We start from the raw sequence: 12,803 nt of genomic DNA, 5'->3' as shown, positions 1-12,803 counted from the left end.
ACTTGAAGCAGGTGAGAATGAACAACACAATTTACACAACACATAAATTGATGACAAGCTAACCTCATGTTGGTGGACAATTTCAGAAGCCCCTTGAATATCCACAAGCTTTAAAAGAGGATTTGTTGGAGTCTCTACCCATACCATCTATGATGAAAGCAAAGGTCAAGAAAACGAATTGGCACTGGTATGAACTGTCATTATTAGTTTCAGTAAATCCCAAATAAACATTAATTATGAGAGCCCATCATTTATTTTGAGAGATCCTCCATCTCATGATTTAAAAAAAAATAGGTATGCAATGCGTACATGTGTCTACTGCAAAATCTTATAGCAACTTTGAAGAAAAGTAACGAAAGCATTTTAGCTTAATAAAAGCGTTTCGTGATTGTTGTAAGTGAAATTATTAACAATGCATATGGATAACAGGCAATGTGATGTATGGTATTGAGTGAGGACATGACAGGTTCATATGCATCGTGACAAGAATCACCAGTACAAATGTGATTTATTGTCTCCTATCAAACGATTTACAAACAGACAAATCAGAGCATTGTATAACTGATACTGATACTGTTTAAGGAAGTTAATGTGTACAGTGAAATACAAGAGAATGCATTTTTCTAAATTTAAATATTTCAAGTACATGCATGACATCAATCATTGTACTGTAATAAACTGTAAAAAAATGTTTGCATGTACAATGTAAGATTTCTTATTATTAGCGGAACTCTCATGCACATATTCATGTCTTTTCCTGTTAACTACATTGTATATGAGAGCTAGAATGATTATCTGGTGGTACTGTTCTGAATATTTCAGAGATATTTGGAATTGTAGAGACATAATAAACTTTATCTACCTGGCCTAAGTATATTGCCCTTGGCTCTACTTGTAAGCGGACTGCCAGTTCAATAATTGTTTCTCTGCAAAACTGTTATGGCATTCTATGATGATGTGGCCTTAATTTAAAGTCAATCACAACAGCTTGCACTATAATTATAATAACGATAATACTACTACTACTAATTATTATTATTCTAATTATAATCATTTTATTTACGTCTCAAGGTTATTTAGCCAAGCATGAGTGCTCTACCAATTGGGGAGCCTACAAATTAACTGAAATTTGAACAAACCAAATCAAATGTTGGTTTTTTGAGGAGAGGGAAAAACTGGAGTACCCAGGGGAAAACCTCTTGTAGCGAGTAAATTAAGAATCAACAAACTCCACCCACATTGTGGCATGAGATCCGGGAATCGATCCCGGGTCATATTGGTGAAAGGTGCGTGCTCTCACCACTGCGTCTTCCCCCGCTCCCAATGACATCATCACACCAAGTGCCTTGTCTGGACAAGAGTATGTCACATATTGTTCAAATACCCTGACAATGAATTTACTTTCAATAACTTGTTCTGGGTGGTTTCTCAAATACTAAATACCAGAATCTCAAACAGAAAGATGTGGCAATTTGGAGTACCAATTCAATTTATCTCAGTCTGTGTTTGAACATATGCTACCTACATGAGTTTTAATACTACTACAGCAACTTATGACATCAGCTGCGGCTATTACATTAGAGATCAACCCCCTGTGGACCAACCTACATTTTCTACGTGTACCGGTACTTTAAAGTGCCCCGGCCTGTGACCAAAAAATCAATTCATATTTTTCTTTGGATTTCAAAACTATTTTAACAAAACACTAAGTGACCCACGTTTTAAGCCTAACCCTAACGACACCTCTTTATTTTAACTGTAATTTTCCTATTTAATGGTCCGCCATTACTAACATTATGTTCTCCAGAGAGCTGGATCGAGGAGAAAATGACGTGAAAGGCTCACTAGTTTAAGAATGCAATACGTGTGTATGTCGCAGAATTAATATGCAGCACGGGGGTTTTGGGCTTTCAGACTTTTAAACTCACGCTTTGCATATATAATAAGCTGCGTTCACACGCTAGTGAGCCTCTGACGTCACTTTTCCCTGGATCCAACCGTCTGAGGTCCAATCGGTCAGCTTTGAACGTGAGTAATGGCGGACCATGAAATCCAAAACTTACACTCAAAGTAAACGGCCTTTGGATAAAAATCAAAGCTCAAATTTTGCCAGTCAGGTGTTAAGCAAACACACTTTCAAAATCTGAAGGAAAAAAGGAAGTGGTTTTTTTGATCACCGGGGCACTTTAATAAAAATATAATTCTCTTTCTATTTTTCAGTGAGTGATTGACTCATTGACTTCCGGCGGTTCCCCATTGACGAGTAAAATCGTCTGGTGTTAGACAGAATATAAAATACTATTATAATTAAAGTCTGGCTGGTTCAGGCCGGTTTGGGAGTCAAAGGGTTATATAAACTAAAGTGATTCACTCTTTGTGTGCTTCTAAGTTCCTTACCAGGCAATATATGTGTTCGGTATCTTACATTGTAGTTACTCTATTGTAGTTATAGCTGCTTTGAAAAGTAACAGTAATTATTATTCATTCAAAATATTTCCCCGTTTTTGATTGGTTAAAACCACATGCATAATTCACAATAACCAGCTGCTGTTCACCAAATTTGGAAAGAAACTTCGTCATATTGAATCAATGACGTCAAAAGTGCAGCCCGTTGCAGATTATTGAACCGATGACATCAAAAGTGCAGCCAGCTGCAAATTATTGAACCGTTGACCGAAAAAAGCTGGGGACGAAATTGTGTTATTTTTGTTGAGCAGAAAAATGGCGGCGAGTAGGTTTAGAAGTTTGAGCGAAGAAAATATTTTGAATAAATAATAAAGCAATATTATTATTGAATTCGGCTTTCGTAGAATATGAAGAATTCTGCAGATCTCTGAGGATGTTATCCACCTCGGCCTTCGGCCTTGGTGGATAACACCCTCCATGACCTGCAGAATTCTTCATATCCTACTCAGCCTCATTCAATAATTGCTAATTATTGTAATTGGCCATTGGACTCCTGCAGGATTCTCATTTGCAGGAATTCAATCCAAAAAGAAATGGTGGTCTGTGAAAATGAGCAGCTACCTTTTATTGGGTTTACAAACAAGAGGCATAGCTGAATGTTTTTAGACCTTAAAAAACAAGTGCTGCAAGTTTTTTGAATGGCTTCAAGAACATTCCACAAAAAGCGTGTCAAAAAAACAAAAACAAGCCAGGCCTCATTATACTATTCATTAAATAAAGAATTCTACGTAATTAGGAGTGTTTTATCGGGTTTAAAGCTCATGCACATGATGTTTTATCAGTGTTTTGATAGGCTGTTAGGCTCCTAAATAATTTATGAGTTCTTAAAAAATAAATAATTAAGACCATGGATAAAAAATGTGGTTTGCAGTTCTTGCGTGAATTCAATTCAAATCTTCAATTATACAAATTTAAGTTTTCAATTCCATGCTATTTGTAAAAAGTCAATACTCACCTTGGTGTTAGGTTTGATGGCAGTCTTCAGCATATTCAAATCAGTAAGATCTACAAAACTCACTTCTATTCCCATTTGTGCGGCTGCTACCCGTGAAAAGTATCTGTTGGTTCCTAACGATATAAAAAAAAGAACTCCAGTACAATAAATTACACTTAAACTTATTACCTGACCATATCTGACTTATTCATCTTGATTATCCTGGAAGCCTCATAGATTGCACCGAAAAAACTATGTTCTGTTCCTGATGAGCCAGCTGAATTAAAAGGGTCAAATGAATATAATAGCAGGACAATCAAAAGGCTCTGATAGGCTAGTTTCTTCTTCCAGAAAAAGTTGTTTATTATAAGTACATTGTAGTTTGATTGGAATTTGCTTGTTTTCAATGATTAGATTTTAACGTATATATACCTCCATAAACATCGTCCACACAAAGAATGTGTTCTCCATTCTTTAGAAGATGTGTCAACAGCATAGTCGCTGATAATCCTGAAGCAGCAGCTAAGCCTATGATGCCAATAATAGAGGCAAGAATTATTTGTAAGCGTACATTTTATAACATAAACTGGATTAACTGCCTTTGTTATGTTCATATGGATCCCGAAAAAAGAAACCTACTCCCCTCAGAGTGTCATGGGAAAATAGGAAGGTCTAGAGAAAAACTGTTAAAAAAAAGGAACAACAATATGACGCAAACTGTTCAGGAGGAAAAGGTGTATAGCCTGCATACAGGCTCTCTGTGTATCAAATGGCATGCAGTCAACAACTAGGGATTGGAGTGATGTCCATTTCCCTAGCTGTTGACTGCACCCCAATCAACGCATGGAGAGCCTGAGTGCAAACTAGATATTAGTTGGAGGGTGTAAAGTGCGCATGCAGGTTGCAGGTTACAAAGTTGGGGTTGCAGGTCATTATTTTACTATAACTGAAACAACCCAAACCTTTACAAAATACTAACCTTAGGCTTAAGCATTATTTAGAGCACAGTGTTTAGGCCTAATATTGGTGTAGTAGAAAAGGTTTGGGTTGTTTCAGCTATGGTGAAACAATGACCTCTAACCTGCAGTTTATACCCTCCATTAGAGAAGGTGAGGTTCAAAGCAGAAATTTAAAAATGTTTTATAATCCTATGAAAAAACTATTTGCTGCACTAAAACAGGCGATGGTCAAGCTCCACACAAAGTAGAATGGATAGGGTTATCAAAATTTATTGTGGATGCTGCAACATGTGCAATCATAATGGTGGCCTAATTTACCCCTATAGGAGATCAGCAATACGAAATTGGTATGAGGCTCAGGTTTACATGGAAAAAAAACTCCTGGTAGGAGGAAGAGTTGAATTATTGACTGAAAACGCTAGTGTCAGCTGGGCTCCATTTGGACTTGCAAAGTTTATAGTTGATTCCCTAGAGTGCCTTGAGGTGCATTCATGATGTCTTTTGTTAAGATTGAGAGATTACATCAAAATTGGACTATTTTATAGAATGGGTTAAACCTAAACACAAATGTTCATGTAGACAGTTATAGGTACAGATGTAGGTACAGGTTCAAGTTTAATGTAGTTATTGACTCCTTTAAGCATCTCACAACATTATTCTAAAGACAGGAATAAATAAGATCGGTAAGAAACCCAAGAGATGTCACGAGGCTTTTATTCTCAGGTTTGCTGCAAGGTTAAGACCATCAATCATTATCACTGTATGGTTGCAATAAATGAATGTTTTCGACCATGGGACCATTTGATTTGTTTTAATTGTAGCCCTTATTGGTGTAACGCAACGCTTGCTCCACTAGCGTTGCATGACCCTGCAAATAATGTTCCATGTGGCTCATTAGATTTAACACCAACGAATCATTTCAACTGACCGTGTTTGGCACCCTCCAACGCAGCCACACAAGTTTCAAAGCAATTCCTTGTCGGATTTCCAGACCGAGAGTACTCATACCCCTGCAGCATTCAAAGAATAACCTTTATCTAACCTACTGTCATCTAATATGGCATTTTTGCAAATCTAGTGATAGTTGCAGATTGGAGAGAGTACAAGGAAGAGGCCTAAGGGCTGTATACAATTAGACAAACACTCCCCTTAAGAAAGATAAGTGACCTATGTTACTAAACACACATTTACAAGATATATGGATTTTGATGTACAAAGTCAAACACAACCTAAGCCCTTTGAATATTTGTAACATCTTTCAGGAACATAACTCTTCCTATAATTCAAGACAGTCTGACTTTTCAGTTTCCAGGTATAACAAAATAACTTATGGCAACCATTCATTGCACTATTTATAATTCAACCATTCATTGCACTATTTATAATTTACACAATATAATTTGCACTATATACAATAATTAATTAATTTAGAATAATTTTAGCAGGTAGTATTTCTTTGTAATTAAATAATGTTACGTTATCTATTATTATTTGTGTTCTCCCAAACTAGAAGATTCTGCCACGGTAATAAAGTTTCTACTACTGCTGCTGCTGCTGCTGCTACTACTACATCACCTCCATTTTTTACGCGAGGTGTCATCCCTCGGGTTACGGGGATTACAGTATAAAGCTTTCGAAAATTGGGATTCAGCTATTTCTTACGCGATGAACACCAGGAGCATCCTGTTTAAAGGTTGTAGCCATCGAAATCGGTGGTACAACCGCTCTTGAATGCCACTGCTCTGGGTCTTGCCCCGCATGTATCGCTAAGGTGCCAAAATGCGGAAAAGATTTTTCCATATCTTTGTATGCCGATTCCTTGGCCATTTTGCATGGAGTGGAAGAGAGAGAACGGGGGCAGATATGACGCAATATCACACTGTTGTAACCGCGAAGACCTGCATACATGGTTCATATTTTTACTTCGGTTATATTTTACAGTTTGACGACGGAAAGCACTCACTGAAAATACTCATACTCATCAATTTCACAAAATGCATATAGGAGAGTTTTGATAGATGTCCAACACCCCACCTCCTCTTCCCCAAACATCACATCCTCGAGAAACGTGGGTGCCCACTTTTCGCGCGGCCAAAGCATCGGAATAATCCTAGCCGTATTTCCGGCGGTCGTTTCTCTCCCCCGAGAGAAACGACCGCCGGAAATACGTCTGCGTTCGCAGGCTAGAATAACCCATGCGTTGCTCGCGATGCATAAGGGAGCTTAAGCAAGCGCATTTTTGAGACGCGGACGGCGACCGGAAGAGAATATTTCGCGTGCCAGGACGGTGGTGTCTCCAAGATTTTTACATGATCTCTAATGGAGAAAAGATACTTAGGAATGTAAATGTAGTAGAGCTCACTTCCGGTTGCCGTCCGCGTCTCAAAAACTCGCGTGCTTCCTATAGTCTCCTTAGCAGCCGCGAGCCGCTCGGGTCGAGGTCACGCAACGCTCCTCGTCCCGAGGAGCGTCCAGATTGAGTGACTTACAATACAATACAATACATACTTAATTGACCGCTCCCCATAGGGGCTTTTCAGGGCCAATGAAACAACGAAACGACAGAACAGAACAACAACTATTGTTAAGAATCCCTACTGGCTGGAGGCAAACCAGTTGGCTATTTACAAGTGCAGCTGGGAAGTTGAACCAGGGACTACTAGGATCAAATAATAATTGAACGAGTGGTCAGAGCGGGTCTTGAACCCGGGATCTCCGGATCTTAAGGCAAGCGCTCTAACCACTCGGCCACACTTCTGCCCGAGCGGCTGCTAAGGAGACTAAAGTGGAGTGATAGAAAATAAATATCAAGAAGTCGGGTATCCGTAATTTTTTAAATCACAGCCATTTCCGGTGTAGAACCCTTCTGCAGTGCGAAGAAAACCGTGAAATACTCAATCAGAAGAAAGCGCTCAGATGAATGGTGGCGCACGCGCGCATGCATCAAGTCATTTTTTTTTTTTAAAGTTGAAATTGATGTTAAGTCTATCAGGATGTACAGTTCCCAATTGTAAAATTAACTTCATTTCACGTTGCTTCCGTTGGAGATTAGAACGTGGCATAACTACAAACCCCGTATCCGGATATCTGAAATACTGTGACCCGCTGAGTTGAAAATGAGAAACCAGGGGTGTTGTTCGGTATACTTCGTACGTAAGTGTTCGCAAAAACAACTCCTGAGATTCCGTCCGGTTTCACCGATATAAAGAATGGTAGGACATCGGTTGCAGGATATGCAGTTCGCAAGATTACTGGTCTGGCAGGTAAAATTGCCATGGATGGAAAAAGGGGCATCGAGAACTTCGTATCTCTGTTTCAGGGGTAACCGGTCGTTTCGCCTACGGGTCGTTTCGCCTACTGTCTGTTCGCCAACGTATAATGTCGGTTCGCCTACGTCCAAGATGTCAGTTCGCCTACGATTCATATGTAAGCTTTAAAACTGAATTGTTTAAAAGTCCTTGTCGAACCTCACAGAAAAAAACTGTGACGGCTAGCTAAGGCGTTATTTCTGTAAACTTGTGTCTTGAGCGGGGTCCTTGAGCGGCCTATACCAAAGAAAGTGAGACTTTTCATTAACTTATCAATAAAGGATACGTAACAAATTAGCTCGTTCCCACTCTACTGGGCGGTTCAATGTTTGTATCGATGTTGCGATCATAAACTTTATATCGCTTCCACGCGATCCGCAAACATAGATACAAAAAATTATATCTGACGGTTAGCTAAGGCGTTATTTCTGTAGACTTGTGTCTTGAGCGGGGTCCTTGAGCGGCCTATACCAAAGAAAGTGAGACTTTTCATTAACTTATCAATAAAGGATACGTAACAAATTAGCTCGTTCCCACTCTACTGGGCGGTTCAATGTTTGTATCGATCGTTGGTCAGGTGTTCTTTTGTTCGATCATGAATCGCTTCCACGCGATCCGCAAACATAGATGCAAAAAATTATATCTGACGGTTAGCTAAGGCATTATTTCTATAGACTTGTGTCTTGAGCGGGGTCCTTTAGCGGCCTATACCAAAGAAAGTGAGACTTTTCATTAACGTATCAATAAAGGATAAGGTTCGTAAGAAATTAGCTCCTTCTCACTTTACTGGGCGGTTCAATGTTTGTATCTCAGTATTATGAATTAGTGTTGGTTTTTTAGTTCGTGTGCTTTCACGTCAGATACGCAAGCGTAGCTAGATGAAAAAAAAGTAAAGGCGTTGTGTAGGCTTGTCACTTGAGGTGAAAACTCATCAATACAGGTACATGATTTTTTGTTATGTCGATAGGGTTGATTTCCAGTACTGTTGATTGTTAAGTCTGAGAAAATATTGCAAGGGCCATTTTTTGTTAACTAATAGCTTATATCTATTTAAAACCAACAGGCTCGAGTACGCCGTCCGTTTCTGCGGCATCACCCTCAGACCTCGGAACTGTGGTAGAAGTGACTATGTTCTCTGCCCCGCCAAGCCCTCTATCGGGTTCAAGAAACGAGGAAGGTAATTATTGTTAAGATATCCGAATTACTACAACGGTTTACTACAACTTGATTCTTTCGATGCAAACTTTAGTTATCTGAAACGCAAACTTAATTCTTTTGAATTCTCAAGTTTACTGTGAATAAACAATTGATTGTAAAGTCTGAGAAAATATGTTTGTCTTGTAAATATATAATTATTTTCCTTTTTTTCCCCTTTTTCCAGAGCCATGTCCTATTGTTGAATCTTCGATCGAAGAGCCGGTCCTGGGAGATGTCACGTTGGAGAACCCAAACAATCACCACGTAACGTTCCAGCTTGTAGAAGAGGGAAGCAAGCGTCGCAAAACTAAACTAGTGGACAGCCTCGGGTACAGCGACAACGTCAGATCCAAACGGTCTTATGCAACCTATTGGCAGTGTGTGGTCCATCCCAGAGAAATGCGTGCAAGGCTACGGTGATACAGCGGGACGGGAATTTCCATTCCGGAGAAAACGCTCATAATCATGCAGCAGAAGTAGGGGCAATGACAGCGGCCAAGATCGTAAATTTGGTCAAAGAGAAGGCTCTGGAGGATACGTTCAAGCCGGCTTCGGCAATAGTGGAAGAGGTATATAAATTACAGACTCACAAGTGAACGTAGCTAATATTTCGAGGGTGGAATACTTACTGTAGGAAACAGACAACGTTTTTAAAAGACATGTTTTTAGAGCAACAGGAGTACGATCTTTAACAATGTGTCGTTATTCATTGTTCATCATTTCACTGTATGGTCCGCTTCAACTTGTTTCTTTTGCCGCGCGACGATTAACTAAGAAACATCTTGACTTTCCTTTTCTTTTTTTTTTTTCAGGTCTTGTTAAATGAGCTGAATGACGAACGCTGTCCAGCACTCCCTAAGCCAGAACATATGGCGCGAGCTGCAAACCGCCTGCGGCAGAGACTTCGCCCAGAGGATCCTAAGGACCTCGACTTCCAACTAGTGGAGGACTGCATACCGGAAGGATTCTTTCAGGCAGACGTTTACGTGAAGGAAAGAAGACATCTCATCTTCGCTACAGTTGAACAACTGATGACCGTCGCCAAGGCCAAGTCTTGGTATATTGACGGTACATTTAAATTAGTACGGAAACCATTCCAGCAGCTGGTAACGATCAATGCTTTCGTTCGATCAGGTGACCACACGAAACAAGTTCCACTGTTGTTCGTTCTCATGTCCGGGAAAAGTACGAAAGACTACAAAAAGGTAGTTATCTATGTAGTTATCTAGTTAGTTTTTATGTATCCTAAAGCACAGTATAGTAACATTGATCATATCTTTCTCTTTTCCCCCTATTAGGTAATGAAGAAAGTAATGCGCCTGCTGCCAATTCAACCCGCTGTCCAGCAGGTCACCCTCGACTTCGAGAAGGTTATCTGGAAGGCGCTAAGATCAGTCTTACCAACAGTGAAGCTTCAAGGTTGCGTATTTCACTGGACTCAGGCCCTGTGGAGGAAGGTTAGGGACCGTTCATTTTTTATATTTGTTATAAATACAGAGCACAATTTTTCTTCAAATTGTTAACATCTCTTATCCGATTTTTAATCTAATTTTTCGTCCCCCCCCCCCCCCCCCCCCTTGTCCTTCATTTTTTAGTTAGTTCATATCAAAGCATCATGTTGAGTAGCCCTCAATAACATTTTGACCACTGTGACTATTTGTCTATCACAGGTACAAGAACTTGGTCTCCAAACAGCCTATAGTGGCAATGACGCAGTGTACCGGTACATCCGAAAACTTATGGCCCTCCCGTTCTTGCCTCAACATGAGATCAGACCCATGTTCGTGCTCCTCAGCGTCCTGGCAGAGACCCAGCCCCTGCGCAATCTTATTGAATACATCCAGGAGCAGTGATTGACAGTACTATCTTCCTTCCAAGAGATTGGAGTGTATTTAATAAACCAATCCGGACCAACAATGACATAGAGGGGTGGCACAACGCTCTCAACCGCCGAGCCGGTGGCAAATGCAGATTGCAGTTTTATCAGTTAATCGAACTACTTCATCGTGAAGCCTGCCTAGCTTCTCTTACCATCAAGCTGGTATTGGTATCAGACAAGAAATTAAAGCGGATCCAGAGGAGAGAGTACAGACAACTTCAGCAGAAACTGTTCGACGCCTGGGAGCAGTACCAGACCGGCAACAAGAACGCTGCACAACTTCTCAGCTGCTGCTCCCATCTGAATGGACCTGCTCGTAGCCAGTAAAACCATACATTGAGTTTATTAGAATAGACAATATTCGTATTCTCGGTATTGGACTGGAACTAGCTTGGAGGCTAATTTGGGGGCTAATCTGGGGTAATCTTTTCGAATGCAAATACTTTCTGATATATTCCCCCGCATTAGGCTCCATTGCAAGCTAGTTCCAGTCCAATACCGAGAATACGAATATTTAACAGTTATTCCTCGAGCCCGAATGGGCTCTGAGTCAATAGCCCATGAGGCCGAAGGCCGAATGGGCTATTGACTCAGAGACCATGAGGGCGAGAGGAATAATTGTTTTAGTAAAATCCGACTAGTTGGTCAAAAAAATATCGAGACAAAACATCTTTCGCTAGTTAAAGCTAGACTTTGATTGTTGTTTTGGTCGGCGCTTTTCGCTACTAGTGGGCTATAACAAATAGCCTACTAGTAGCTCAACCAATCAGAACGCAGCATTGATAATAGACCACTAGTTGGATTTTACTAATGTCTATTAATCGCGAATGATCTGTTTTAAGGGGCGGGAGTCATGCGGACAACCCAAACGTCCCCGCATGTAATAGGTAAAACTTAATATATGTAAGCAATAAATAAGTTTATACGTAAAAGTGACTGATTAACGAATTTACTCTAAAATGTCGCGAAATGAACCCGGACTAGGACTACAATTATAGATTAGCAGCGTATGTCACTTAGAATTAAAAAAAGTTGACCGAACGATGTTGACCGAACGATGTCGCATTAGGTTCAATGGCTTAAGAGCAAATGCACTTAACCTCTACACTACCGAAACATCGACTTCAATTTGGCAATTTTAAAGCTAATCCTAATCAGGCTCAGGGGTCGCCTTTTCCTTCGCTGTCGACCGGAATGTTTCGAAGAAGAACGCAAATCTAGAAGTTCCTTCGGCCATTTTCTTCGGAACAGAGATATCGTGAAGCCTGGGGCGAGTTCACAAACCAGCGGGAGAATGATCCGAAAAAAATGGCGGAGGGAAGGAAAGAAAATACAAATAGAACTTACTTATTATCAATCTTTTTTTGAAGCATTCCGGTCCACGGCAAAGGAAGGGCCAATGTGTGATTAAAAGACTTTGCGCCCGAACCTAAGCCTTAGTCTGTTAAATTTGCGGAATTTCGCCGACACGAGTGGCACGCGTGGTCTATCCACACGACCGGTTAGTCAAATCTTTCGTTTTTATTTACGTTCATTTGTATGTTGTTTCAAGGTGGTCAACAGTTTTACAAAATGATAGTCATAGTGTGGAGTTTAAGACGTAGGCGAACTGACATATTGGACGTAGGCGAATGGACTCTAGACGTAGGCGAACAGACAGTAGGCGAAACGACCCGTAGGCGAAACGACCGTAAACCGTTTCAGGACTGACGGTGTGGCAACGTGGATGATAGCAGGCACGCGTGCCACTCTGGTCAGTGCGTGCGTGGTCAGTTGAGTGATACAAGTAAGGAGATCGCGTTTGTATGCTTCTACAGGTGGTTGTGAGAAGATATGACGGGTCAGCTGGTCACTTGATAGAATGCCGAAGTTCTGAAATAGAAAGTGTTTGATTTGCTTGTTCAAAGGGTGGCATGTGATAACAAGAGGGACTCTGTTACTTAAAAATTAAAAAAATAAAATTAGTCGTTTTAGTATATACTAAAACAGTGAGATAATACAGCACAAAAATATGATCTTAACTCATTCATTCCTGCAAAGATTACAAAATGCTCGGGAGC

At 40.3% G+C, this 12,803-nt stretch overlaps 2 protein-coding genes across 2 annotated transcripts in view; one reads left to right on the top strand and one right to left on the bottom strand.

Moving 5' to 3' along the window:
• The window catches only part of LOC138024137 (cystathionine gamma-lyase-like), a 21,657-nt gene extending 15,277 nt beyond the window's left edge, over positions 1-6,380 (bottom strand). The window contains exons 1-6 of the mRNA XM_068871243.1: positions 6,338-6,380; positions 6,022-6,257; positions 5,288-5,369; positions 3,833-3,928; positions 3,422-3,534; positions 64-147 (exon numbers count right to left, since the gene is read on the bottom strand). Of these exons, the coding sequence (XP_068727344.1) occupies positions 64-147; positions 3,422-3,534; positions 3,833-3,928; positions 5,288-5,369; positions 6,022-6,257; positions 6,338-6,359 (633 nt within the window). The 5' untranslated portion in view covers positions 6,360-6,380. The remainder of the gene's footprint in view (positions 1-63; positions 148-3,421; positions 3,535-3,832; positions 3,929-5,287; positions 5,370-6,021; positions 6,258-6,337) is intronic.
• A 3,353-nt stretch (positions 6,381-9,733) lies between these two features.
• On the top strand, positions 9,734-10,717 carry LOC138023435 (uncharacterized). Its single transcript, XM_068870437.1, has 3 exons — positions 9,734-10,069; positions 10,163-10,321; positions 10,535-10,717. Exons 1-3 carry the CDS (start codon positions 9,734-9,736, stop codon positions 10,715-10,717), a joined length of 678 nt encoding a protein of 225 aa, XP_068726538.1.
• The last annotated feature ends 2,086 nt before the right edge of the window (positions 10,718-12,803 follow it).

This window comes from Montipora capricornis, chromosome 11, assembly GCF_036669925.1.
Source record: "Montipora capricornis isolate CH-2021 chromosome 11, ASM3666992v2, whole genome shotgun sequence".
NCBI lineage: Eukaryota > Metazoa > Cnidaria > Anthozoa > Scleractinia > Acroporidae > Montipora > Montipora capricornis.
This window is presented reverse-complemented; position numbering and strand designations above follow the sequence as displayed.

What these genes read in the sequence shown, in the direction of transcription:
- LOC138023435 (XM_068870437.1), top strand. Translation starts at nt 9,734, where the DNA reads ATGGCGCGAGCTGCAAACCGCCTGCGGCAGAGACTTCGCCCAGAGGAT. An exon ending in GTACGAAAGACTACAAAAAG is followed by an intron (nt 10,070 to 10,162) that starts GTAGTTATCTAT and finishes TCCCCCTATTAG; the next exon opens with GTAATGAAGAAAGTAATGCG. An exon ending in CTCAGGCCCTGTGGAGGAAG is followed by an intron (nt 10,322 to 10,534) that starts GTTAGGGACCGT and finishes TGTCTATCACAG; the next exon opens with GTACAAGAACTTGGTCTCCA.